The following is a 27991-nucleotide window of genomic DNA, read 5'->3' on the forward strand; positions in this document are numbered from 1 at the left end:
ATTACACAGTAATTCAGACACAAGTTATTATTTCACACTAGTTCTGCAGTTTCCTCTCACAGTTTGCTCTAGCCACTATGGACTAGCCTGAGGATAGGTCCCACCCTGTGCTCCACAGCTTGGAATTTGTACTCCTGGGTCTGTGATTGTATGCTGGAGCCCACTAAATGGGCTATGAGGCCTTGCTCTGCCTCATAAAGCTGTTCCTAATTGCCCTTTTGTTTTCTTGTTTACCTTCTAGAGCCTCAGAGCTGAGCAGTGCTCTCCTTCCAACCACGTTTCCCCCCACCCCGTTCAGAAAACTTCAACCATTGTATTTCAAAATATCTTCAAACAGGCGATTCACAGATACTGCAGTCACTGCCATCCTCATCCACCTGGGCAGGTGAGGGCTCTAACCCCATAAAGCTGCACCCCAACCCTCAGCACAGGTCAGAGCCCAAACCACCAGGGCTCTCTGGAAACCCTCGGTGCTGGGCAGCTCAGCAGGAATGACCAGCCTGTTTTCACCTCCACTTCTCCAGGAGCTGCTGCTGCAAGCCCTCATTCCCTGCTCAGTGGCTGAGACTCTTTTGGCTCCAGATTCCTGCAATCCTGACCAGGGAAATCCCTTTTCCTCATCTTGGGACTCGCTGCGAAGATGCAGCTGACCTTCATGTGCATGTCCAGCTCCCTTCCCTGTGACTCCTGCCCTTGAGCACCTTTACAAAACACCTCACTCCTGCTTTTGGGATGTTGGGAAGTGCCCACATTCAGGTGACAAAGCGCTGCTGATGGCTGTAGCGGGAAGTGCTTCACTCAAAGCAACTTTTATACAGCACATCGTGACACAAAGCACCGAGAATCCATCAAAGGTGGCTTGGTGCTCAATGGAAACACCCTTCGAGGTAGGTAAGACTGGACCCACTTCCCAAAGTGGGTTAGGTTGAGGCAAAAGGGGCTCCTGCATGTGCTCAACAGAGCAGCAGAGCTGGGAAGAAAGAACCAGCAAGCCCCAACCAGCCCTTCTGGTCTCCTTTCAAGGCTTGATAGTGCTGAATGAGTCAAAATGAGTGTCCAGGACCAGCTCATCTGGTTCTGCTCATCTGAAGGGGTTTTTTGGGGGGTTCTTCAGGTCTTTGGCTGCAGCAGGCAAGGCTCAAGCAAAAGGGGGCACCTGATCTGCACTGGAGGCTCAAAGGAAATGCTCAAAATCACAGCAACAACAAAGGAACAGCTTAAGAACATGCAGTGAAATAAACTCCAGAAGCTGCCAACTGGGCATGGCTTTTCCCTGCAAATGGGACCAGATAAGTAATGCTTATTTTTCTCCCAGTCAGGTTTGGTTTGTTGTTTTTTATTTGTTTGTTTGGTTTTTTTCTTAAAAAAGACCAGATTCTGGGCCTCTCTCTTGTTTAATTACTAAGCTGTAAAATAAATCTCTCTGATCCTCATATTATTCACTTTTATAAAGTGATTCAGACCCAGTCAGAGGGAAATCAAAGCCCAGGGGTCAAGGCATCAATTCAGATGAAGGAGAGCCAAGGTCAGTCTGTGGCTTCCACAGGGCAGATTCTGGGCAACCAGAAATCCCAATTTGGATTTGGGGCACAGCAGAGGGAATTTTGGTGTGTTCTGCAGACAAAATCAGGGCTTGGCTCATCAGCAAGAAAACCCCTGACTGGCAAATCCTGATGGGGCTTCTCAAAATGGAGTGTGCTGGTTACCCAAGGAGCTAAAAGCAGTGTTTGTAGGGGAGTTTTAACAGTCAGAGGAGGGAAAAATCGGGAAAAAAAAATTCCCTTCTGGGTCTGTTTGTCTTTGGGTGTATTCACAGAGCACCTAGTCCTGTATGGTGCCAGTGCTGATTAGAGCTTCTGGACACTACAGAAAATAAGTTATCAATATGTTAATAGATAAGTTACTAAAAGGAGATAGAATGGGTAGGGAACAACAAACTGTCTAAAATACTGATTTTTCTAGAGTCTCACTCTAGCTTGACCACCAAAGTCGTTTCTCCCAAGGGAAACACAGGGGTAATGAACCAAGTGCAGATAACAACCATCACTTTGCATTTATATAGCACCTCTCAAGTAAAAATCTGAAAGTGCATAACAGATGGAGCAGCTCCATCACCCCCAAGTCACGGAGGGGGAATTAGGCACAGAGTTAGAGTTGTGTGACTTGCCCAAGGTCACACAACGAGGTGGTGGAAGAGCCAGGAATCCCAGCTTGGATGCAACACTAGAACACGCTTCTTCCTCCCAGCTTGAAGAATCACTCCAGCTGCCTAGACTGCACAGGACACTGGACATGGAGATCTAGTGTTACCTCCTCCTCTCTTCCAAGATCCTGAAGGAGTTGGCTACAGACATCGCTATTTACACCTGGACTAGCCACGTTTAATCCATAAAATCAGCCCTTCTTTCACTCATCGTTCAGGCTGTGCTTACATACCCCGAGCCAGCCTCTGCCAGGCCGAGCACTGCACATCCAGTGAATCCGTGGCATAGCTCCATGGATTTCAGTGGAGTTACGCCAGGGATAAATTTGGCTCCAGAACTGCTAACGTGCATTGGCTCGTCTCCCGCCAGCGGCATTTCAGGCACGATCCCCCTCCTTGCCAGCCCGCCATCTCCAGGAACTCTTTGCTCCACTCAGTGGCTTTTGAGGTGCCCGTTGGTCTTCGAGCACAGCTCGTGGCTCCTGCGGCTCCTCCAGGCCTGGTACTTCCTCATGCTCTTCCTCCTTGCGAAGCGGCAGATGCTGACCATGAACACCCAGGACACCACGTACATGATGACCCCACCCAGCTTGATGTACCAGCGGGGCCTGGGCGAGGCCAGCTCGCAGTACATCAGCCAGGCCCCCATGCCGATGCGCACGCCGGTGAAGAGCACCACGAAGAGGAAATCCACCAGGTCGCCCGTGAAGGTGTGGTAGCGGCCCAGCTCCTTGAGGAACCAGCGGGCCTGCAGCAGCGGGTTGGTGATCTCGCTGCCGAAGATGACGGCGTTGACGTCCGCGGCCGACTCGCCCAGGGCCAAGGAGGTGGCGATGCCCACGATGCTCACCAGGTGGTGGGCCAGCATCAGGGCACCCTCCGTCTGGAAGTACACGCACCAGCACAGGTCGAAGATGAAGTAGCCCAAGCTAAGGCACAGCCCGTGCACCTGAAGGGTTGTGTTGGGTGATCCTGAAACATCAAAGCAGAGCTTTACGGAGCGGAGGCAGCAGGCAGGATGTGAGACAGGGAAGGGGTGTTCACCTCTGGCTCGCGCTGGTCACAGCCCGGCCACAGAAGTCCCCCGAGTCACAATGCCACGGTTGTTAGTCCGGCAGCTGCACGCACGTAATGGCCACACAAAAGGCCACACGCTCTGCCAAACTGCAGCTGGGGAGGGGCATTACACCAGCAAAATCCGGTACCAGGCTCTCCATTCCTCTGGGGCTCTCCACCACGAAGAGCCTGAGATATCACTGCAGCCATCATCCCTCAGGCGGGCTGGGGACTGAGGTGGTAAGGGAGCCCCTGGGGGAGGTGGGATCAGGGATTTCCTCACTCACCTGGGTGACTCAGGGGCCAGGGGCCATCGATGAAGCCGATGTAAGCGGACAGACAGGTGGCGAGGATGCCGTGGGTCAGTGTGACCAGCCTGCAGCTCCACTCGATGCTGCGGTGCCGGTAGCGGTGGCAGAACCACTTGTAGAGGCAGAACCAGGCCAGCAGGCTGCAGGCTGCACGCAGGGGCAGCGGGAACAGCATCCTGTCCTGGGAAGAGCAGGACACCAGGGATCAGAAAGACAAAGTGAGCAGGAGGTCGAGCCTGCGGCTGTGTCAGCACAACCCAGCACAGCTTTGCTCTGTAACCATCCCAGCCCCAAGTGTGCAGAGCTGCTTCTCCTGACAGGTTTTCTGTGTGAAAACCACTTTCTTCTCCTCGTTGCAGACTTCATTTCATCCTTACTGGCATCTAAACCTCCATCAAAATCTTTTGGGTGCAAAAGAATAAGAATCTATGTCCATGAAGGGGTTTTTTTTCAGCAGTATTTCTTTTATACATCTTCCCTCACGCACCATGCAAACATCTCTCAAACAAGCAAAAGACAAATTACCAGAACAAAATTACAGCACATAAACACTTGTGGATGTCGCTAAAACCCTCCAAATACACATTGCTCTACTCTACACCTCATTCACATAATGCCTGCCCGTGAAATGTGTGTCACTACCCCTGAGCATTCAGGGAAGTGCAGCACAAGAAGCCGAGTCAGGCTTTGGGATACAGGAGTTTCCAGTTGTGCAACAGCCAAAGCACCACTGGTACCTGCTGCCCAACTCTGGCCTCTCTCCCAGGGCTGGGGAGCACCAGAGGGACTTCACGGGATGAGGAGTCAGGGCTGCACAGCCCAACCTTCCTGTTTGGCCTGTTGGAGCATTCCCAGGAATGACTGGAGGCTGGGTAAACAAAACCATTATGTTTTAATGGGCCTTGGGAACATGGGGAGATGAAATAGGGATGGGATTAACTGCTCTGAGCAGGCATTTCCACTCACATCTCTGCTGCTAGAGGTCCAGACTCAGAGCAGATAAGGGAGGGAGAATTCTGATGTGACAAAAGGGATCGACCAGCTGGAGAAGGCTGGCGGAAAGAAGAGGAATCAGCTGTAAAAATACTGGTGTCTTTTCCACACCTACTCATGAAAAAGATATGTCTCCATACCCTGGGAAAAAAATCACAGAATATCCTGAGCTGGGACTCACAAGGACCATCCAGTGCAGCTCCTGGCCCTGCACAGACACCCCAACAACCCCACCCTGTGCCTCAGAGCTCCCCTGCAGCTCTGGCAGCCTCGGGGCTGTGCCCATTCCCTGGGGAGCCTGAGCAGTGCCAGCACCCTCTGGGTGAAGAACCTTTCCCTGAGATCCAACTTGAACCTCCCCTGTCCCAGCTCCAGCCATTCCCTTAGGGAAAAAACAGAGGGCTTTTTGCAGGGGGCTTTCTTCCAACTGCACATCAAAAATCAACAGTTAGTGGCTTTAACTCAAAGAGAAAAAATATGTGTTAGATATCAGGAAGAAACTTTTTCCTGTGAGAGTGGGCAGGCCCTGGCACAGGGTACCCAGAGAAGCTGGGGGTGCCTCTGGATCCCTGGAAGTGTCCAAGGCCAGGTTGGAGCAGCCTGGGATATTGGAAGGTGTCCCTGAATTTGGCAGGGCATGGAATGAGATGAGCTGTATGGTCTCTTCCAGCCCAAACCACCCTTTGATTTGTCTTTAGCATATGCACACTAGAAAGGCCGATATCATTCAAAAAAGCAGCAATAATTACAGAACAATAAATAACAAATAATTCTATATAATATACAGATAAACAATAAATAAACAAGCAACATGTAATCACACATAAAATTATGTATTTCTCTCTATATTATTTTATCGCATATATTATTATGTATCTATTCTACATAAATAGATATTATATTATCATTTATATCACCGTTAGCAATGAGGCCCGGAATGAAAGCAGCCTCAATAAACACACGCGCCTAAAAACCCGGTGCAGAACAGCCCGAAATCGATTCAAACACATATGGGCACCTCCAGCAAAGCTCCGTTATCCCGCTCCCCGTGTATTTTTAGCCCGAAGGGGAAGATGGAGGAGAGCGCACCAACAAGCGCAGCCCCGGGGCACCGCCTGCGCATCCCGCGGGGTGCAGCGGGCCCGTCCCCACCCCGCTGGGGCTCCCGCATCCCCTGGGGACAGGGACAGGGACAGGGACGGGGACGGGGACAGGGACGGGGACAGGACCCTTCCCCAGCACCCACCTGCCGGGCCGAGCCGCCGGAGCCGCCCCGGATCACGGAGCGAGCGGCGGCGGCCGAGGGGCACCTGGCGGCCGGGAGGAGGGACGGCAGGGATGGGGATGGGGAGGAGGAGGAGGAGGAGGAGGAGGAGGAGGGACGGGAGGAGGGGATAGGGGCGGTGGGATGGCAGGAAAGGCGAGCCGCCCCGCTCCGCGCATCCCTGCCCTCCGTGCTGCGCCGTGGGATGCTCTGAGCTGGAAGGGATCCAACGGGATCATGAGCCCAGCTCCTGTTCCTGCACAGACACCCCAAAAACCCCACCCCGTGCTCGGAGCGGTGTCCCAAAGCTCCTGGAGCTCCGGCAGCCTCGGGGCCGTGCCCATTCCCTCGGGAGCCTGGGCAGTGCCAGCACCTTCTTTTCCTGATACCCAACCTAAATCTCCCCTGGCACAGCTCCAGCCTTTCCCTGGGTCCCTGATCACAGAGAGCAGAGATCAGAGCTGCACACCCCAAACTGGAGCGCAGAGATCAGAGCTGCACACCCCAAACTGGAGAGCAGAGATCAGAACTGCACATCTCAAACTGGAGAGCAGAGATCAGAACTGCACACCCCAAACTGGAGAGCAGAGATCAGAGCTGCACATCCCAAACTGGAGAGCAGAGATCAGAGCTGCACATCTCAAACTGGAGAGCAGAGATCAGAACTGCACATCCCAAATTGCCTCCTCCGGATGAAGCCAGCCAAGTGCCCCCAGCCCCTCCACCCCCTCCAGTCCCTCCACCCCGCTCAGGTCACGTCCCCACAGGGCACACAGAGCATCGCTGTAGCCCGGGGACACAGAAATCAGCCCCACAGCCACCCCGCCCGCTCCAATCGCCCCGTGCGTGCCGCAGGGATGCGAGGAGAGCACGAAGCATACGCAGCGTTCCCTCTCCTCACTCCTGATGTGAGCAGAGCCTTCTGCAGAGCTCCAGAGCTGTGTCAGTGCAGCAGCAGGTCCAAAGTGACATCCCCCGAGGGGTTTTGCCACCCAGAATGGAGCTGCAGCGGGTGAAGAGAGCTCACACCCTGCCCTGGACATCCTCTCCATCCCCTGCTTGTGCAGCAGTTACCCAGCAATTTCTCCTCTCTCCTGCCCTCCACATCCCAAATTCTGGGTTTAAGCAGGACACCTAAAGCAGCGACCAAAGTTCCTCCACCTTTCATAAGTTACAGTCAAAACAACCTCTCACACCCAAAAACATGGGTTTGGTTTTTGCCTTCATCCCATCAAGTTTTACCTTTTGAAATGCGGTGGGAGTGGCTCGACCTGCCTCTTACAGCACTCCTAATAAACCCTTCCAGCTGGGTATTCAACAAGATACAGATCTTACTTTTCCAGTCGAGGCCAGGTACAGGTTCCTATTGCTACAAAATGCTCATCCTCCTGCTATTTCAGCACATCCTCACGAGGATTAATAGTGCATTTGCTTCTCTGACAAATCTGAGTTCTCCTCTTGCTTCCCTCCACCTTTGCCTCAGCAACAAATGAGATGGAGCTGTTTTAATGTTTAGCTTAGGACAAAGGAAAGTGTGGACAGTCAGGAAATTATAGGGCTGATGTTTTCACAATAGGAGCATTGTTAGGCGGACTATCAGGAAAAAAATCTTGGCTGTGAGAGTGATGAGGAGCTGGGATGGAATTCCCAGAGAAGCTGTGCCAGCCCTGAAGTGTCCAAGGCCAGGTTGGACAGGGCTTGGAGCAGCCTGGGATAGAAGCAGGGGATTTTTGGAATAAGCTGAGATGATCTTTAAGGTCCCTTCCAACCCACACCATTCTGGGATTCTGTGAGCAGCCAGGAAGAAAAATAGAGATGTTGACAGAAGAACAGAGTCCCAACAAGGCACAGATCATTTAATGCAGGAGGTGGGACACAGAGAAGCTGTGGGTTGTTTTTTTTTTTTGTTTCTAGCACAAACTTTGCACAGTGAGGTGCAAGGTAGCAAGCGAAATCATCTCCCTGTGGATTGTACCAGAAGTGAGGTGCAGATTTATACACCAATTTTCCTGTTTGCTTTGTGCAGAGTCAGCCATTTCAATGGGCTGCACTGCACTGGCACGCTTGGCCTGCAGATGAACAGAGTTCAGCAAAACAGCTCAGGGCAGGAACCTCTGCAAACAGTTGTTTGCACACTGCTGCCTCATTTAGCACAGCCACAGCCTCCCCCAGCTGCACATCCTTTCCTCTGCTCTCCTGGACCCATTCTAACCAGAGCTTGCAGCACTGAAAAGCACCACAGAATGTATTTATTACCTTACCCACACTGGGAAATGCCTCGTCCACAATTAAACTGGGAATAAACAAGAACTGGAAGCCTGGGAGTTCAACAGGCCGTTACTAAAACTCAGTTTTTGTGGCTGTAAAAGCCCTCAAGGATATCTGACAGATAAAAAGCAGGCACCTCCATGAAAAATCATATTCTATGAAATAAGAATTACAGTGGGATAGTGGAGCTGGCTGATTTTCTAGCATCACATTACAGGGTTTAGCACTAAAATAATTATCCTTAGGTGAGATTTGGCAGATGAGAACCTGAGGGCAGTTATTTTGCATCCAACCTCCTCAGGTACCTCTGGTTGCACACAAACAATCTGGGTGCACTGGGATGCTGTCCCAATACTGCCCCTCAGCTGGAGGAAGAGGTTTTCCTCCTTGGAAGCCAATCCAGGTTCTCCTCCAGTCCAGGCAGCAGAGTCCTGGCCCAGCAGGGGCAGGTTCCCAACCAGAAACAGCCACTCAACGGTGACTTAGGACATCTTATAACCCCCAAGATGTTCTCATGCTTTTGATTGCTTCTCCAAAAAAATCCACAGACAAGTTATGCTGCAACCCTTCCAAACTGGGCATTGCCCCAGTGAAACCCAACACCAGAGAGGCAGAGAAAAAATAAAAGCACCCTGGGATGTAGGAGGCCATGGCCAGAATTCAAGTTATTCGTGTGTCCAGCAAGAGCAAACCCCTCAGGCTGGTGGCTCTTAAGCTCTCTGCAGCGCTGATTCATTGGCAAAGCAGGTTGTGGGTGCATTGCTCACAAACCTGAGCTTCAGCTGAGCCTCACCTGCCCTCCACAGCTCCAGCCTGACCTCCAGAGCTCCTGGCTCAGCCTGGGCTCGTTTCCTCACCCCCTCTCTCCTTCCTGAGCTGCACAGAGGGAATGAACCAGTGATTTTGGCATCCTCAGCCTTCCCTCAAGCCCCTTTGCCTCAGCCCTCAGTCCAGCTGCCTCCTCAAGACCCAGAACAAAAGAACATCACAGCAATCAGTTCTTTTTCAAAAGAGAACATGACTTTATTAGAAGTCCCGTCACTCAGAGGAGTTTTTGGAGGATCACAGGGAGCCTGGCAGGTGCCCACACTTCAGGAGGCCACTCTGGCTCCTGCTTTCCTAAAAATATTGGCCCAGGAACTTGCCCAGGTTCACAGCTGCAATGCTTTCAGAAGATGTGTCCAAAGTGAGGTTATTTTGGGTTAGTTTTTAATCTCTCCAGACACCTTGAGGAGCCCCAGCCCAAAGGCTGATATCTGCCCTGAACAGAGCCAAACTCAGTGAGATAAAGGCAGTGGAGGAGCTGCATCCCCACTGCTCCCCTCCCTCACCTCTGCATTTGCTTCTCAGCTCTCTGTGAGGCTTTTAGAGGAGACTAAATCTGAACTGCATCCTTGAACAGAGGGAAATTCACATTGAAACCCCAGGGAAAATGTCAGAACACAATTCTGAGAGGTAAAGAAAACGAGAGAACTGTTCCATGCTCTGAGTGAGGCCTGCTGGTGTAGAGCAGATGTCACACTGAGATCTGCCTAAACATTCCTGTCACCCCTGGAAATAGTCACATATTTGACTCACTGGCCATGAGTTCAGTGGCTTGCAAATGAGCCAACCCCAGAAGAGAAAGAGAATCCAGGAGGGCTCTTCACCATCCTCCCTCTGCCACAAGGAGCCTGATGGGTCTTTTTAAGCCATCCCAGCCTAGGCCAACACCTGCTCATGGAGTTTATTGGCACAAGTCTAATTCCTTGACTCCTGTTTGCCTGAGTCAGTCCCAGAGAAATCACTCTGCTCTGAGATCAGCACCTGCCCAAATGGAAGCATTTAAAAAAGAGCAAAGGAAATGTGTCATTAAAAACAAGGAGGTAAAACATTGCCTCACCTTGAGTACCATCACTTCACACTCTCAAAGGACAACTCCACTACACCCCTGCAAGCACTTCAGTCTTGTTCAGTCTTTCACTCGAGTATTTAGCCAAGCACATTGTCCAAATCCAGGATTATTAAGGAGGGTGAGGCTCAGGAAGTCTTTGCCAGGTCATGCCCTGTACCCAGTCCCACTGGCAGGAAAATGGGATTTTTCATATTTGGCTTTCTCTACACTGTCAAATAATTCTGCATTGGAAATGAGGACAGAACGTAGAGACTGTGCAATTATTGGTTGCAGACTGATCATCTCTGGCATTGCCACCCTCCTTGGAACTGCACCATTGCTGGGGAAGTCAGGGAGTCAGTGTCAGGCTCCTCAGGTTTCCACTCAAATCCCTCTTCTCTCAGCTTTTCCATGTTCCTAGCGCCGATCCATCTCCTCCAGAGGCAGCAGAAAGTCAATTCCATGGTATTTCAGGAGTTCTTTTCACAGGAACAAGCTCCAGCAGCCAGGCCCCAAACCCAGGGGATTCTCCTCTCCAACCCATTAGTGAGCAGCCACGAAGTTCCCACAGCTGCACTCCTACTTCTGGAAAGGTTGTGTGTCCAGGGAAGGGCTTTTTTTCCACAATTTCCTCCTTACAAAGCGACAAATTTCAACCATGAACCCCAAGGACACCACGTACATGGCCAGGCCCCCAGCCTTGAGGAGCCAGTTGGGTTCGGGGGATGTCACCATCCCATACATGATCCACGCTCCTGCCCCGATCCGCAGCACCAGGAAGAGCAGCACAAAGAGGAAATCCACCACTTTTCCCAGGAAAGTGTGGTAAGAGCCCATTTCCCGCAGGAACCAGCGGGTCTGGAGCAGGGGGTTGGTGATTTCACTGACAAACACCACAGCGTTCACTTCCGTGGCGGATTTGCCCAGCCCCAGCACCAGGATCATGCCACAGATGCTCAGGGTGTGGTGGAGCAGCATCAGGTCCCCCTCTGTCTGGAAGTACAGGCACCAGCCCAGGTCAAAGATGAAGTAGCCCAAGGTCAGGGACAGCACATGGATCTGGAGAGGGGTGTTTGGTGAACCTGGAATGGAAGATGTGCATAAGCCTGGGGTCTTATTGAAGATATTTTTCTACTTTACAGCTTGAGTTTGCTTCTCTCCCAAATTTCCAGCCTTATCCAAGTGCCAGGAATTCGGAATCTTTGGTTCTGCTTCCTCTTCACACCCCAGCCTGCCCAGCAGACCCATCCCATCCTGCCCCACTGCTGCTTCCCTTCTCCTTTCCAGCCTTTTAGAAAAGCCAGGCCTCCACCAGCAGCACTATCTGAGATCCAGCGATAGAAACCAGCCAGCAAAACCCTGCAGCTGAATGGCAGGAGTTATTACACCCTTCAAGAAGCAAAAGCACTTTGTTCTCCACACATTGCTACACCTGATGCTGCAATAAACTCAAGCTGCCAACCTGAAAACTTCCAATTTGCACATGGACAAGCTAAAAAAAAAATAAAAATTTAAAGGAGCAGAAGGATGAACAGTGAGAAGCGGGGGGAAAAGAAGCAGCGGAATTAATCAAAATTTGGCCTCAAACACACACCTGTAAGAGGAGAGGAAATCAGGCCATACCTCCACGTGTGACAGAGGCACAGGTGAGTACAGGTGAGATTCCAAACATACCTGCATGTGTCAGAGGCCAGGGGCCATCCAGGAACACGACATAGCCGGAGAGGAAGGTGACAATGAGCCCGTGCAGGAGGGTGACCAGGCGACAGCTCCACTTGCAGGAACGCTGCCTGCTCCAGTGGCAGAGGCAGCTGTAGAGACACAGCCAGGTGACAAAGCTGCAGGTCACCTCCAGGACGATGGGAACCATCCTGCTGGACACAGAGGGACAGCGTGAGGAGGGCAGCAGCCCCTCAGAAAGAAGTGTTCATCCCCACCGTCCTTCGTACCCACCCCAGCACATCCATAGAAATCCGGATAGGGTGGGGAAAAACCCCACAAACAACCGAAACGAGCCAAACAAACCTTGTACCCCTCCCGCGAGCACCGCGCTCCCCCGAGCCCCCTTAGCCCCGTTTCCAGATGCCCAAACCCGAACGGGAAAAGCGCAATCCCAACCCTCCCGCTGCCAAAGCGCCTCTGCCCGCTGGGACCAGGACCCTGGAGGGGAGCAGACCCCATCCCCATCTCGGCACGGGAGTGCGGGTACCCGACAAGCCGAGAGCCCCAAATCCTCACCCCGCTCCGGAACCGACCCCGCTCCGGCTCTGCGTGCCCGGAACCTGCGCCCGGCTGGGGCTGCCCGGGCGGGGAGGCGGTGCTGGAGCTCTCGGAGCCTTTTATCGTCCCTGTCCTGCCCTTCCCTGCCCTCCCCTGCCCTGCCCAGCCCTGCCCAGCCCGGCCCGGCCCCCTCGGCATCCCCCGAGGATGCTCCGCTGCATCCCCGCTCGCTCAGCCCCGCTGTACCTGCCCCGGGGGCGGCCGGGGATGCGCGGAGCGGAGCTGGAGCCCCGGGGCAGGGCCAGAGCCGGGCCAGGGCGGGCAGGGAAGGGGGAACGGGGCGGGGGAAGCGGGACAGGCGTTTGGTACCTCCGCCCAGCCTCGGCCCGCCCGGCTGGAGCCGTCCCGGAGGGCGCCCAGGCTTTATTTAGGCTGAGAGTTTTCCTCTCTGGTGATGGAGAATAAAGGTGGATCAGGCGAGAGGGGAGGTGCTGGTGTCCTTTTTTTCCTTTAATCCTTTTTTCACTTTTTTTTTTTCTGTTTTTTCCTGAGTGTTTTTCTGTTTTTTCCCGTGTTTTTTCCGAGTGTTCTGGAGTTTTTCAATTCTTCTCCCGGCTGCGGGGACAGGGAGCTGACTGCAGGGAGGGCAGGCTCAGGCAGGAGCTCGGCACTGGGTCCGGGGCTGGGAGCGGTGCCGGCCACTCGGTGCTCAGGAGATGTGACACACAACGTGCAGAACAGGATGGGTGAGCCAGGAGCTGAGCTGGGGCCAAGTTCAGGGCGAGGAGTGAGTAACCAGGACAGGGCTGTGCTTCCTCCAAGCCCTGCCAGCCAGCTCGGTGTCAGCGCTGTGTCATCCCTGACTCAGTTTACTTTAAAAATCTGATACCGTGTCCCACAAACGACCCAAATTTTCCCTCTAGCCAGAGCTGAATGCTGTGAATGAAACCACTGAGAGCACAAGAGCCCTTCTCAGGGAGATCTGCACTCCACAGGATGCCCCTATGAGTTATACATTCAAATATCCTTTTAACTGGATCATAAATTATAGTTTGCTCTTATATTTGAGCTAAAACTTGTCGATTTTTTGTCTCCCTTCCTAGCATTTGGAAATCCAGCACAAAGGGGGGTCCAACTGCCCCCTTTGAATATTTGAATATTAATCCCTGCTGGCATCTGTAAAGATGAGCCTGAATTTAAACTAAAATGTTTTATTGGACTCTTAGGATCCATGCTAATTCTACCAGAGATGGAAATCCCAAGGCTGTGAGCATCAGGAGCAATGAGGGAACTTGGTGGCATCATTTGGGCACTGAGAAATGCTCAAAATCTCCCTTCAGGCCACAGGAAACTCTGTGAAGGATAAGGAATATTCTCCCAGCTTGCACTCCGTCTCCTCACAGGTGGAAATCAGAGGAGGAAAGGAATGAATGAACAGTAAAAGAAATTAAATACCAACAACAATTTGTTAATTTTCCAGCTCTCCCCAGCCTCACTTGAACTTGGGCACTGCTAAATGTGAATTTATGAGGTACCCCAGCACCTGGTGTGCAGCTGGAATTGCCACAGCAGCTCTCCTTGGAGAAGGACAGGGAGCACAGGGATGGTTCAGACACAGGAACTGCTCTGGGGACAGCTCAGGAGGTGACTGAGCTATCCCAGGGAGCAATTGCTCCCTGCATTGTTCCTCTGTGGCTGTGGGAGGTGACTCGGTCCTGGAAAGCTGGAATTTCCTGCTCTGTTTATTTTAAATCCCTGTGATGCTCCCCTGCGAGGCTGGAAGCGTTCCTGGGTGGCAGGGGAACGAAGCTCTCTCCCTTCCAACTGGAGCTTTTTGTGGAGCAAACTGCTGGTGTTTGTTTTCCCACTCAGGGCCAGTTTATCCATAAATCCCAGGGATTTGTCCTTGTGATTATAAACTTTGTGGAGGAGATGAACCCTCAGGATATATTTGCACAATGCCTGGCACAGCTTGGCCTTGATCTCAGCAGAAATATTCACGTGCAGGTGCTGTTATTCAGCTTTTAATACATTAGTAATTTCCCTCCCAGTTTTCAGACACATTATTCCAAAATTCATGCAGGTGGGAGCAAAAAAAAAAAAACTTGGAGGAATTCCTGAGAACCAAATGGAATAGTTTGGAATAGAAGCCAGATTTGGATCTTAAATGTATCTTCTCAAGGCTCTAAGAGCATATGGATGTACAGTAAATTGTAAACAGATTATTGGAAATAGCTGATTTAACTTTGTTTTTGATCCCTTTTGACCAAGAAGTTGACAAACCTCTGCAAGTCTCAACCAAGTCACCTGACTCTGAAGGCAAAATACAAATGACAGCTCAGCTCCCAGGAGTTAATTCAGGAATTCCTGGGTAAAATGTGCAGGCCAAGGTTATGAAGACAATCAGTGCTCACTGTCGAAATAATTGCTGATAATCTATGAAATAATTTAAGATTTTCACAGTAGAAACAAGCTGGAAACTACAGCTGTGCTGAGGTTTGGGTTAATAAATGTCCTGGGTGATGGGTGGCAGGAGAATCTGCCGGGATGTTCATTATTCCCTAAATTCTGTTATTTGGCACAAATTGAGCCAAATAACTGGGAAAAAGAAACAGGAATTTCATCACCATTGCCTATCCAAGTCCTTTCTCCAAGGTCATGCAGGAAGTAAAATAAGACAGAACAGCCCAAAGGTTCAGATCAGTGTTTAAATTTGTCCTTCTTATCTGCTAATCTTAATTATATTATTAATTAATTGATAAGTATCATTATCAGCCAAAATGTATTAAAAATAATGGAAAAATAAGAGTGGAATTGTAACCACGATTTTCCTGGTGATAGGCTGTGAAAATTTACTTTTCCTTTGGAATCTCATGGAATTCCCAAACATTTGCACACACCAACCTCAAGTAATACTATGTAAGCAGAAAAACGGGGAACAGAAAATAAATTCCTTCCAGCTCAAAGACCAGAGGGCACCTCAATAATAGCTTGTTATTATTTGGTATCAGTTAAAACCCAAAAAAGAGGAAAATAAATAAAAAAGGAAAGGTCAAGACTCATCCTCATCCAACTAAATCAACACAAACCACAATTTCCCCCAAGGTTTTCAGCAATAACAAGACCTGGACACAAAGTTTTGCAAAAGACAAATTTTTTTTTGGTTGTTTGTATTTTTTTTTAAAGGAAAAAAATAAGAAGGCTCTAAAATACTTAATTAAAAAAAAAAAAAAAAAAAGGAAGAAAATAAAACAACAAAAAAAGCACCTTTAGAAAGGGAGCGGGAGGCGCAAAGCAAGTGGATGAGGAGCCTGGGGAAAAACCAAGGCTCCCACCCAGCCACGGGGCTGCGGTGAAATGAACTCAAACCTCGGCTCAGTTTGGGGGCTGTGCGTGACAGGAACAGCAGGAGGGACCCTCCTTCCTTTTGGGAATCTCTGGGATTTGGGACAGGATGGGACAGAGAGACAGAGAGAGAGGAGAGTCCTGAGCCAGGAGCCCTGCCCGGGAGGATGCGGAGCTGCAAGCGGAGGAGCCATGCGAGGGACAGTGTCACCGTGGGGGCTTGGGGAGGGGACAATGTCACTGTGGGGCTGGGGCAAGAGGGGAAAATGTCACCGTGGGGGCTCGGGGAAGGGCTGGGCTGCAGTTTGAGTCCCTGCACAGCCCCGCTGCCGGGGGTTCCTGGAGGCGCTGGAAGGCACTGGAAGGCCCCGAGCGTCACGGATGGGGCACGGCCTGGAGCTGCTCTCGCCCTCGCTGCTGCAGGAGGGCTCAGTGGAGGTAGGTGGGTTGGTTCCATCGGTACCAGGAGCTGTCGGCAACATGGGACAACAAAAGTGTCACCTCGGAGTGAGAATCATCCCCATTTCCCCACTGGGCTCAGCACTCAGGGGGCAGGGAGCATTGGAGAGGGGATAAATCACACCCTGCCCTCCTCTCCCCGTGCCCTGCATGGCTCCCAGGGACACAACACCCACAGCCAGAGCTCTCATGGATGTTTCCATTCGTATTCCAGGCTACAAACACCATCCCCATATCCAAGGCCATAGGAAGAAATCAGAATTAAGTGTTCCCTCACAGCATCCCCCCCCTTGTTTCTAAACAAGATCTTCGGGTGCTACCTGGCCTTTTTTTTTTTATTATTTTAAAATCACAAAAGTTTTTGTTGGAAAAAAGCTTCATTTCATTTTAATGTTTCCACTGAAACAAAGAAGATAAAAGTGTTTCAGTTAGAGGTAAATGATAAGTGGGGGAATCCAAAAATCATTTCTCCCTTTTTTTTTGTGTCATAGCATTTTGAAAAGAACTTACTTTACTATTAAAAAAAAAAAGTTCCCTAATATTTTTCAGTCTCTGCTTCTATAACAAAACCTCACTCTGAGCAACAAATTTTTTGTTGCAGGGACAAAATAAGGGGAGGGGGACTCATGGCACAGGGTGATCCCTCCTAACTCAGCATCCTCGAGGTGATGCAGCAGAAATCACAAGTGCAGATTTAATGCTTTTGCAGCCTCTAAAGGTAGGGCAGAGGTAAAAAAGATTCTTTGTTTTGCCGCTGTGGAAGAGTTGCTCACAGCAGAGCTCTGTGGGTGGCACTGCAGGAGAGAAAACTGGCTGTGGAGGGGGTTATCCAAGCAGGAACAGCAAAATAAACCTTCCTCTGCTTCCTTCACAAGGAGTCAGGTGAGGACATTGTTTCTAATCACTTTGAGGCTGTTTTTTTAATTTATTTTTTTTTCAACCAGCACAGTTGTTCAGGAAAAACCTGACAGATTTTCATTTTCAAGCAGAAAAAACAGCCACATCCCAAGAATCACAGAATATCCTGAGCTGGAAGGGACCCAGCAGAATCACCAAATCCAACTTCTGTCCCTGCACAGGACACCCCAACAATCCTACCCTGTCCCTGAGGGCTCACACATGGGAACACTCCACTGGAACCTCTGAGAGCTTTCCTGCTCTTCCTGGAGATCCCAGTGTCGCCCTGGGTTGGTTTGGGGGTGTTTTCTTGTCAGCTGTGCCTTACCCTGAAGAGTTGAAGCCAGAAGAGTTCATGGCAGCTTTGGAGTTGCTCTGGGCTGTGCCGGGGCTGCTGGCATGGAGGGCACTGCCAGGGGACGAGGGCCTGCTGGAGTTCCCTGGGGAGCACGAGGATGTCACTGCAGGGGGAGAGCACAGTGAGCCTGGCAGCTCCTCCTCCTCCTGCCCAAACATTCCCAGCCTATCCCTGTGCCCATCCCCTGGCTCCTCTGATTCCCTGTCCCTGCCCTGGGGAAGTGAAGGGGACCCCAGGAATGTTCCCTGTTCCTGTCTCTGGGAATCTCAGGTCTCCAAGCAGATCTGACTCCAACCCACCCTTTGATTTGGCTCCCAGTTCTGCCTGCTTCCCAAACCTAAACACCCCAGCCTAGGATTATGCTGGAAATGTTCTTTTGCCCAGTGTTTTCCATGTTTTTATCCCACCCAACAGCAAGAGGGGGCTGTTCTTATCCCATCTGTGTGGGGGCACTTTCCCTGGCCAAAGCCAAGGGTCCGATGAGGATTATCCTGCAAATGTGAGACCGAAATGGAGGAGTCAGGGATAAAAGGGCAGAGGAAGGAGGGAAGGGAGATTTCCCAAGGCTCACCAGTCCCAGGCATGGTGCTGTGCACTGGATTGACGGAGAGGGGCCCCAAGGACCCTGAGGTAGAGACCTAGGCAGGACCAGAGGCAGGCAGTGAGCATTTGGCACCGAGAGGGGATAAATCACATCCTCCCCTGCTCTCCTGTGCCCTGAGTGGCTCCCAGGGACACAACACCAACAGCCAGGGCTCTCATGGATATTTCCATTCATATTCCAGTGTAGAAACGCCATTCCCATATCCAAGGCCACGGGAAGAAATCAGAATTAAGTGTTTCATCACAGCATCCCCCCCTTGTTTCTAAACAAGATCTTCAGGTGCTACGTGGCCTTCTTTTTTTTAATCACAAAAGATTGTTATAATTTGATTGTTTTCGATGGCTGGAATAATAATAAATGTTCTGGCCCAGGTTCCATTCAAGTCCCTCACCAGTCTGGAGTTGTAGATGGGTGATTTGATGGGGGATGGCATCGGGCAGCTGATCCGCTTTTCCTTCTGGCGCCGGTTGCAGAACCAGACCCGAACCACTTCCTTTTCCATGGAGAGCTGCTCTGCTATCAAGGAGATCTCCTCTGAACTGGGCTTGGGGTTCTGCTGAGAGAGGCAGGAGGTTAAAAAAGCCCCAAAGATCATCAGGGGCTGCTGGCAGGACAAGGGTGGGCTTGGCTGAGAGCTGGGGAGGGGACAGAAGCTCCTTCTGAGGCCGAGGGTAAATATTTGGGTGAGAGATTATGTTCTGTGAACCACAAAGTGCCTCTGGTTCCACCTCGGCTCTCCCAGAGTCAGGGGGGGATGAGTCACACCTCCTGCCCCTGTTACTGCACAAATCACTTCCCTCTTTGACCTTTACAGCACCAAAATCTCTGCTGGGGTCACCTAAACCTGGTGGCCTCAGCCCTGTCCAGGGGACAGGAGCCCTGGGTGCTGCTCTCAGAAGAGCCACAGCCCCTCTCTTGCCCCAGCCTTCATTCAGAAAGGGAAATAACAGAGCCCACCCTGCCCCTGAGTCATTTATTTTCACTCCTTTCAGCTCTGTGGGGTTTGCTCAGAGTTGAAGCTCAGAAATGTTGAAGATCCCTGGCACAGAGATGCCAAGATAACATTCCCATGACAGAGAATGCCTTCTACCAGCTAAAAAGGAGCTGCTAAAATGATCTGGTGATGACTGACAAAGTTTTGATATGAGGGAGAAACCAAGAAAAAACAAGTTCAGAAAAAGTTTTGATTTGAGGAATTTCCAATGCGCAGTTTAGTCCTATTGATTAAAGCTCTGTTTGATGTCTGGAGTGATTCTTCTTGAAATTCTTGGAGCTTAAAAAGTAGAAGGGCTTCACTTCTGAATGGGTTCAGGAGAAATATTTGGAGCAGCAAGTTCTGGGGTCTCACAAGAGCTGCTTAATGGGGCCACAGAGCTCCTGTGACACGTCTGCAACTCAAAAAGAAAAGAGCTGGGTGCAGAGTTCAGCTTTGGCCCAGTGGGTGATTATGGGAAAATGTGGTGCTAAAGTCATAATTCCCTTAGAACAACACTCAACAAGGGAATAATTGGGGATTTCTCTGGGTTTAACACTTCACCTGTTAACTCCTTCATGCATTTTCTAACTTACTGTCAAATAATAGGGAATTTCTTTGGGTCTAACACTTGTTGCTTCTTCAAGCATTTCCTAACCTGCTATCAAAAAAAATACCCCCAAAAAAGTTCTTTTCTTGAGAGGGCCCAGTGCTACGAGCTTGCAAATGCCAGGCTCAGGGAGAGTTGCCAAGAGAAGGAAAGATTTTCCCCTCACATCTTGGAATCTCTTCTCCAGTGTGGAGCGGATGTTGGTCTCGATGCTGGTCCTCTTCTTCCTTTTCCGTCCAAACATCTCGTTCACTGAGGGGTAGGAATTGGGGGTGCTCATGGAGGAATCCAAAGGAGCAGATTCTGGGGGAAGAGGGAAGGGGGGGAAAAAAGAGATATCCAACAGATAATGAGTTATTTTCATTCCCAGATACTTTCTGTGGAACAAAGGTGCCTTCTGAAATAGATAAATCGTTCCTACATTGTGGATCCTCCCTCTGATGATGATTAAAATGCTCCAAATCCATCAATGAGCTCACCCAAATCAAAGAAGAAAAATGTTTTAACCCACACACCATTTTTCCTTTGTGAGCCTCATTTCCATCCTGCTCTGATAGGGACCAGGAGTGTTCCAATAATTTAATTTCACACAGAAAAGGATGTTGGCCAAACCACTTGGCTCGGGGTGGCTGAGATGTGAGCAATGGCTCAGACATCTTGAAGGGCTGGGTGAAGCACGAGGCTGACGTGGGGTCAGCACAGGACACCACCCCAAATCCTGCTGCCCCTGGGAATTCCCTTCTCAGTGAAATCCTTCCTTTGCCAGCTGCACCTCCAGGGCTGATCCCTGAGCACCTCAGCACTTCCTCCCCTTCTTTTCCAGCTCACACAGAGGGTGGATTAATGGATTGGAGGTTCCTGGGTGGATGCTCTCCGTTTCTGCCCTGGTGTCACCTACCTGCGTCACTGAGCCACTTCTCCAGCAGGGGCTTGAGCTTGCACATGTTCTTGAAGCTCAGGTTGAGAGCCTCGAAGCGGGAGATCGTGGTCTGGCTGAAGTCGTTGCCGTAGAGCTTCCCCATGGCCAGGCCAACGTCACCCTGCCAGGGGACACCCAAATCCCCTCGTGAGCGCAGGGAGAGCCCTCCCAGAACCACAGGGGCACGGAATTCACGGTGGAATGGAAAAGATCTTTGACATCATCGAGTCCAGCCTATGAGCCAACACCTCCTCATCAACTAAAGCACGTTTTAAACACCACCAGCTCCTTGGGCAGATGATTCCAGTGCCCAATCGCTCCTTCAGTGACGAATTTATTCCTAAGGTAGCCTAAACTTCCCCTCAGGCTGCTTCCAGGATAGCTTCAGTCTTGTTTCCATCACTTGCCTGCCAGGTAAAGGGGATTTTTTTTCCCTCTCCAAAGGAATCCGCCCCCACCCCTGAATCCTGGAGAAGGTGCAGATATCGAGGTTATGGTGGTGAGGTGTTAGAAAGGGTTTGTGTCTTGATGTATTTGGAAGGGAATGCTGCAAAATAACCCAAATTTACCTAATCCAGCCTTTCCTTCATCCACACCTCTGCCCCCAACTGCCCCCATCCCCTCCCTCTCACCTGTGTGAACCCCAGCTTGATCCTCCTTTGTTTGAAAGTCTTTGCAAACTTCTCCAGCTCCTCCAGGTCGCTGGGCTCCTCGGAAGCTCCTGCTGGGGTCAGGTGCTTTGCCACTTGCAAGTGCTGGGGGACGTCCAGGTGGGGCTCAACCGAGGAGCCAGGGAGGCCAGAGCGCCCCACAGCCTGTCCAAAGCACCCCAAAGAAGATGCTCAGGGTCACAAGAACAGAAAAGCACGCTCTCCTCTGTGCTGTTTGTCCTCCCCAAAGCAGCAGGTGGAGCTCACCACGCCCTCAGGTGTGTTCTTACCTGGGAGGCCAGGCTGGGTCCGGGCTGGGAGAGGAGGAGGCTGCCCTGTTGCTGAGGGAAGGAGAGGAGGTTTGGCTGCAAAGCTGAGGGGAAAAAAACAAGAGACACATCTGGTCAGTGAACACCCCCAGGGAAGCTCGGAGCAGGAAGCAACATTTGATATTTCTTGCCCAAAATACAAGAATTTCAGCTGTTAGGAGAGTGTCTGGCTCTGAGCTGGATTATGAGAAAGAAAAGGTTCTTCCCATGGCTTTTTAGCCTGCAAGGGATTATTACAATAATGATAGAAGTGAAATATCTCATTTGCTGATCCCTGCATGTCACTCATCACACTCAGGCATTGCAGAGACCTCTAATCTTGATTTTAGGTGCCAAGCAGCAGAGAATTTCCTTCGTGGGGATCTCTCCCAGTGCTCAATTATTGTAGCTCTTAGAAAAATGGACCTCTTATTTCCAATATAAGTCCTTGTGACTCCAACATTTAGCCATTTGATCTTGTTAAAAAAACCCTGATCTTCCAGTTAATCTTGTGAGCCCTCCCACTCTGCTCTCAATTCTACATTTCATTTTCAAATGTCATTCAGAAGCCATCTGACCCTTTCTTTCCTACCCTACTGTATTTCAAATAAATTGAATTTCTTTCAGAACGCTGGAGCTGACACAAAATGATGAAAGGAAAAAAGAAGGGAAATCCATAAACCCAACAAAAACTGGGATTTATGGAGGCTGTGTAATTGTTTAGTTGACAAACTGCCAAGTACAAGCCTATAGCTCTTAGAGGGAATGTCCTACAGGATTAGGTTGTGTAGTTCCCCAGAAATTTAGTTGGTATCAAGTCCATTGTGAGTGAAACCTATAGAATTTAGTGAGGATTTATAACCTTGCTCAGAGCAGTCAATATATTTAATTGATTATAACTGACAATTACAGGGAAATCCATAGAAATTTATGGACTTCTGCTAATAAAAGGGAAAACACATAATCTCCAGAATCAATCACTCCCCCTCTCTCTCTCTTTCTGCCTTTTCTTATTTAATTTAGATCTGATGTGTACAATCCCATTTATTTACTTAGGCTGGGGTTGGAATAAAGCTTCCCTAATGCTGGAAGAACTCAGAATTTCATATCTGGGCTGGTAATGAGGTGCACATTTTTACCAGTGCAGGTAATTAATCACAGCAATGGCTTTGCCTTGGGACATGGCAGATGCTCTGTCATTTGGAGTCTTTAAAATCATGATTGAACACCTCAGCTCCAGCTCTGAGGGAAATGAAGGGCTGGATTCAGGAATCACCGGTCTGACAGCTGGGATGAAGATTTCAGCAGCAATATTTAGACTGACAGGATTCCCAAAATCTCCTGTTCATTCCCACCTTGAGAGAGCTCTCCCAGCCTGACTCGGGTGTGTCAGGATTCGGGCTGCACAGGGAATGAGGAGTCACACCTGGGCATTTATCTGACAGCTTCAAAACACAACCAAACTAAAATTCATATCCCTTATTGGAAAGGTTCAGCCCCCAGCCAAGCCCCTTCGGCCACAAAATCCATTTGTGGACCCAGAGTCCAAAATCAGAGAATTCCCTGATGGCCCCAGGGACAATTCTGGAATATTTTCTGCCTTCCTTCAGGAGGAAGAAAACTCCACTTGAACCAAATTCCACAAAGCCAACCTGAACCTTTGTTTTTACTCTCCACTGGCTGTGCATGCACGTGGCAAAAGGATCATTAAAACCTGGCAAACACCCATGCAAATGGAAATGTCCTGCACAAAAATCCAGCTCCTGGCCAGAATATCCAGTCCTGGTCAAGGCTGGAGCTGGAAGAGGTGACAACCAAACATATCTGCCAAAAAATGTCACTGAACAGATAAATTCTAATCTAACAGAGGCAGCAAAAGCTCTGCTTTGCAGTAAAAGATGTTTATTATTCCTGAGTAGAAGCAGGCAGAGAGGAATAGATTGTCCTGACCGCATTTCAAACAAACTAATTCAAAATCATTTGTAAATATACATCAAGTATCTTTATCCATCACTCAGAGTCATTTGGCAGAGAGGAGAATTTATATATTGGCAGGAAGAAATAAATTCCCCACTTGCTTTTGGAGTGTGTGAACCAGTGGGTTCAAGCTGCAGAGATTTAAGGTTATAATCCTGAATTTTAGTTCATGTGGAGGGAGCTCTGTGCTGGGATAAATCAAGAGCACAAAGGATCCAAGTCCCCTTGGATCTGCAGGGTTATGAATTAAAGCCCAAAACATCCTCCATCCACATCCCTGGGGTGGGAGAAATGCTGTAAAAACGCTGGGGGTTAAAACAGAATTAGAGGGACTTTCTCTGAGCGAGTCCTCAGTGCTTTCCTGGAGCTGATCTCTCCGTGTTTCAGGAGCAGGGACACCTTTCCTGCCCTGTGGAATACCCAAACCTCTGGCTCCCATCCCGGACCTGCTCCTGGCTAAGCTGGACCTGTTCTGCTCCTTCCCTGGATTTACCCTCCCTCCAAACGATCATCCCGACCTCTGATGATCTTTCTGGAATTAATGAGGAGTGGGAGGGTGCCCGGGGGGGTGGCCCCGCTCCCCAAGGAGCAGCTCCTTCTCCGTTTTGCTGGAAAAGCGGGAGCTGTCCCGAATTCCAGGCTGGGATCGCTGCCTGGCCCCAAGGTGGCACTGGTGGAGCGCACAAGGTGCAGGTGCCAGCGGCTCCCGCATGGATCTGGGATCATCCCCGCTGTGGGAACGGGCAGCATCACGCTGGGAAAATCCATGAGAAGGGAGGTTTTCCCTAAATATTTATTCATCCCTGACGCCTCAGGATTTCAGCTTTTCTGTTTCTCACACATCTGTAATCCTGCCATTCCTCAGTGTGGAACTCCAAACTCCACACACACTGGGAGCTGCTGCTTCCCCACTTTGGGCAGACACAACAATTCCTCTCCAGGCCTGGCAATCAAGGACACCTCACTGCCTCAGGCCCCAGAGATGGAAACAAAAGGGAGTTGGGGGCAGCAAACTTGGGGGAAATTCCTTCATTCCCTGCAGCTGGAATTGGGAGATGAACCCCCAATGTGCAAATGGAACAAACTTAGAAAAGTGTCAAAACCTGTGAGCCATTTTTGGGTGCAGCTCTTGAGGGGCTTTGTCTGCCCTAAATGCACCTGAAGGCCCTTCAATAAATAGAACTGCTTTTTATTCTCTGAATTTTGTCTGGATTCTGTTTTTAGGTAAGCCCCCAAAAGGCATCATCTCAGCTTTTCTTTCTCTTACCTTGTTGTCCTGCCTGAGACTGGGACAGAAGGAACTGGGGGACTGACTGCATGTGCCCAGGAAGCAACACCAGCTGCTGCAGGGTGTGGAGAGAGCTCATGTCCTACAGAAAAAAGAAAAGGGAACAATAAAACTCGAGGATTTATCCTCCTCACTCAGCATCTCCTCACAAATCCACACTGAATTTGTGTAATTTGGGGGTTGGAGAGCTGCAGGTCCAAAAGTTTCAGGTGTAGGAGGAGATTCTGTTCATACAGAGACATCCATGTGGAGAACTGTCTGCTTTTCCCTGGAAAACTTAACCCCTGATGACATTTTTGATCCAAAGATTTCAGGTGTGAGAGAAGAATTCTCACTGAATTTGGGAAATTTGGGGACTGGAGAGCTGCAGGTCCAAAAGTTTCAAGAGAAGAACTTGGTGCATACAGAGACATCCATGTGGAGAACTGTCTGCTTTTCCCTGGAAAACTTAACTCTTGATAAAGGCATTTTTGAGGCAATCAAACTCTAGTTTTTAGAAGAGTGAAACCTCTCAGATTTCAGTTTCTTAAGGTATTTCCAGAGAGAACTGCCTAAAATCACAGCAAATTGCACCAGGCTGTCCCAGCTCACCAGCACTGCTTCCCACAGGACTGTTCTGAAACCTGGGGGAAATTGAAGAATCCCCAAACTGTATAATGGATCTGAATACACTGTGAAAGAATGAGGGAAAGGATTACTGAGCATCTGTGTGCCCACCTGGCATCCAACTCCCACTGGAATTCAGCAAGAGTTAAGTGCTGATCTCCAAATTTTTTACCTTAGGGGAAAAAAAAATCCCTCGAGGAATTAATTTCTTCCCCGGTGTAAATCAATCTGAGGCAACAACGAGCTCAGATTAGGAGTTAATCTGGTCTAGAATCCTACCTCCAACAATGGCATTAACCAGACACTCATGAATGAGGAAGAGCAGGGCAAACATTATCAAACACTTTCCCCTGGTGCTGTCTCAGCCTCCAATTGTTTCCAGTCCGAGGGATTTCCTGAGCATGGGGTGGTTTGGGGTGCTTTCCCTGCTTGGCAAACCCTCAGAGGAAATCCCATCCCAGCACATGTCCAGTCTACCCTTGAACACACGAGGAAAAACCGAGGAGGAAGATGAGGATTCACTTTTCCAGATCAGTGTTCTCCACCCTCTCAGGTTCCAAGGGATTTGGGGGGGGGGGTCAGGAGCAGCCTTTTCCTGGGATCCTGGGAGCAGCCAGGTCACTCACCCCTGCGATTTGGCTCCCTGGCATCATGGATGATCCCTGCACGAGGTGACCCGACCGAGGGGGGATGGCAGATTGCAAGGAGTCGCTGAGGTCCTCGGTTTTAATCTGCAAAAGAGCAAAGGAATTGTAGAATTAGGGATGGGCAGCAGTGGGCAGCTGGGATCCCAGAGGCTGGAACAGGCTCCTCTCGGGGAATTTTCAGCTGCTTCCATCGCTGAAAATCAGGGTCATTCCACACTCCTGCTCTCCACTCTATCCCATGGCCAGTTTTCCTGCTCTGCCAAGCCCAGGGCAGGCTGGCACTTTGGGAATTAAAACACTTTTGGAATTAAAACACTTTGGGAATTAAAACACTTTGTGAAACAACCCATTTCAAGCAGCTTTGCAAAGTTTAAAGCCTTTTGTGGAGTTTTAATGAAGACAAGAAGCAATTCCCCTTTCCAGATCACAACTCAAGCCCCAATAGGAGGGCTGGACGTGGAAAACCTCTCATTTTTCCCTGCACGAAACAGAGAATGGTACAAGGGGATGGGAAAGGATAGGTCATGGAATAGAAGACCTCAAAAAAGCAGAGCAATCTCCCAGACTTGAAAACGCAGCACTCCAGGCTGAATTTCTTCCATTTCTACCAAGAAACAAGAAATTTCAAGGAAAATCTCCTTCCTCAGTTACAAGCTGTGGAAAAATAACTGGAAAACTTCACAGGTGTCCAGTGGTCTTCTTGAGCTACTTTAATGTTCAAGAAAAGTTCTTGTCCACAAGAAAAATCATGATTTTTAAATCCACATTCTTAGAAAAAAATGCACCCAGGGACCAGAACTGAATCCTTGTTTCTGGTTTATTTCACAATCTCCATGTTCATTTCTAAGATTGCTAATACTATTTTGAAAAATTAATTTATTAAGAAATAATAATAATAAAAATCTGTTCCAATTGTTGTAGTAGGTGAAATATTTTGGTAGTGCTGACTGGGACAGGAGGGAGGGAGGATTTTGGAAGCTTTTAGGTTAATTCCTGAAAGGTGAGTGAGGAGTGTCCCTGCACAGGGGACAGGTAAAAGATACAGAACTCTCCTCCAAGAAAAAATTGACCCAAACCTTTTTTCAGCATAAGAACACCCTGAAAAAAGTTTATTCCTCATCACAGCAAGAACAGCCTCTGATTCCCAAAAACTGGAAAAACCAGGAGGACTCCACAAAGGACATGGTTTGAAACTCCTGAAGATTCACCCTGACTCCTAAGGCTGACCATCCCCAGGTCCCACCAGATCCCTTCCAAACCTCACATCCCCAAAGGTGAGGAGGGTCTTTGCCCCACTGATGGGGCTCGAGGCCCTGCAGCCTCCTGCCAGCAGAGGGGGACAAGAAATCCAGCTCTGCAAAAATATTCATCCCAAGTGAATATTTTGGAGTTGAAGGAGCTTTTCTGCCCATCTGAGCAAAGCACAGAATAATTTCGGTTGGAAGAGACCTCTACAATCACCGAGTCCAAGCTTTGATGGATCTCCATGAGAGGAGAAAAGGGGAAAAAGGGATCACAAGAGGCTCAACAGCTCCAGAGCAGGGAGCTGCAACGTTCCCCTGTGCATTTTGGAAGGTGCTGCTCCGAGGGAAGGTGATTACAACACCCCCTTTCATTACAACCTGAGCTCTGGACACCGCCGAAACTCGTTTTGCAATAATCCCAGCTCCTTGCAACAAGAGGTAGACATGCTATGAATTCCAGCTCTTTCCTACCTTTCAGGTTGGCATGATCATCCCTCTTAGCCTGGCAGGGCAAAAAAAAAATAAAAAAATAAAAAAGAAATCAGGTGGAAAGATCTTCTCGATCGCTATCGCCAGCGATAAGTCACTAAATGTCAGTCAAAAAGGCTCAGGAGGACACCCCGTTACCCCTGAGCCATCCAGTCACTCCAGGCACGTGGATTTATGGATGTTCCTTGCATTAAAAAGAATCCATCGAAGGCAAAAAAAGAAAAAATAAAAAATATTAAAAAAAATAAAAATAAAAATTAATGTTTATCTGCTTCATCCAAGGCTGAGCAGTCCCAAGAAATTAAAGTTTCTGGCGTCTCAGAGAGCCGGGCTCCGGATCCCGCCTGAGCTGTGATCCCGACACGAGTGGGGTGTTGAAGAGGCACGAGCCATTTCCAAACTGAAATCAATTTTTCCAGCTGCCAAGCG

The 27991-nt window shown here is 49.7% G+C and overlaps 3 protein-coding genes across 9 annotated transcripts in view; all 3 read right to left on the reverse strand.

Moving 5' to 3' along the window:
• TLCD5 (TLC domain containing 5) lies at positions 1-10115 on the reverse strand. Of its 2 annotated transcripts, none has more exons than XM_005528479.3 (3): positions 9978-10115; positions 3547-3751; positions 1-3175 (listed from the first exon to the last, which is right to left on the reverse strand). In XM_005528479.3, exons 1-3 carry the CDS (start codon positions 9987-9989, stop codon positions 2637-2639), a joined length of 756 nt encoding a protein of 251 aa, XP_005528536.2. In that variant the 5' UTR covers positions 9990-10115; the 3' UTR covers positions 1-2636. The 2 variants fall into 2 exon arrangements, with proteins under 2 accessions (XP_005528536.2, XP_087923007.1); XM_088066881.1 differs by lacking the exon at positions 9978-10115 and adding an exon at positions 5810-5881.
• Positions 9094-12499, reverse strand: LOC102110093 (TLC domain-containing protein 5-like). 5 transcript variants are annotated; one of them, XM_005528480.3, is made up of 3 exons: positions 12435-12499; positions 11643-11839; positions 9094-11050 (listed from the first exon to the last, which is right to left on the reverse strand). In XM_005528480.3, exons 2-3 carry the CDS (start codon positions 11836-11838, stop codon positions 10548-10550), a joined length of 699 nt encoding a protein of 232 aa, XP_005528537.1. In that variant the 5' UTR covers position 11839; positions 12435-12499; the 3' UTR covers positions 9094-10547. The 5 variants fall into 5 exon arrangements, with proteins under 5 accessions (XP_005528537.1, XP_087923010.1, XP_087923008.1 ...); XM_088066884.1 differs by having other exon boundaries at positions 11643-11842; XM_088066882.1 differs by lacking the exon at positions 12435-12499 and adding an exon at positions 12207-12316.
• Positions 12500-15476: 2977 nt separating this feature from the next.
• Positions 15477-27991, reverse strand: part of POU2F3 (POU class 2 homeobox 3) — a 38809-nt gene continuing 26294 nt past the window's right edge. The window contains exons 5-14 of one of the 2 annotated variants that reach the window (XM_005528481.3): positions 25809-25913; positions 24556-24658; positions 21294-21376; positions 20986-21168; positions 20333-20474; positions 19601-19737; positions 18243-18404; positions 17819-17885; positions 17218-17350; positions 15477-16002 (exon numbers count right to left, since the gene is read on the reverse strand). In XM_005528481.3, coding sequence (XP_005528538.2) covers positions 15963-16002; positions 17218-17350; positions 17819-17885; positions 18243-18404; positions 19601-19737; positions 20333-20474; positions 20986-21168; positions 21294-21376; positions 24556-24658; positions 25809-25913 — 1155 coding nt within the window. In that variant the 3' untranslated portion in view covers positions 15477-15962. Of the gene's footprint in view, positions 16003-17217; positions 17351-17818; positions 17886-18242; positions 18408-19600; positions 19738-20332; positions 20475-20985; positions 21169-21293; positions 21377-24555; positions 24659-25808; positions 25914-27991 lie in introns of both variants that reach the window. The other variant, XM_088066807.1, reaches the window with a different exon arrangement.

This window comes from Pseudopodoces humilis, chromosome 25 (assembly GCF_049639895.1).
Source record: "Pseudopodoces humilis isolate 2021_Gansu_Grassland_sample_001 chromosome 25, ASM4963989v1, whole genome shotgun sequence".
Lineage (NCBI taxonomy): Eukaryota > Metazoa > Chordata > Aves > Passeriformes > Paridae > Pseudopodoces > Pseudopodoces humilis.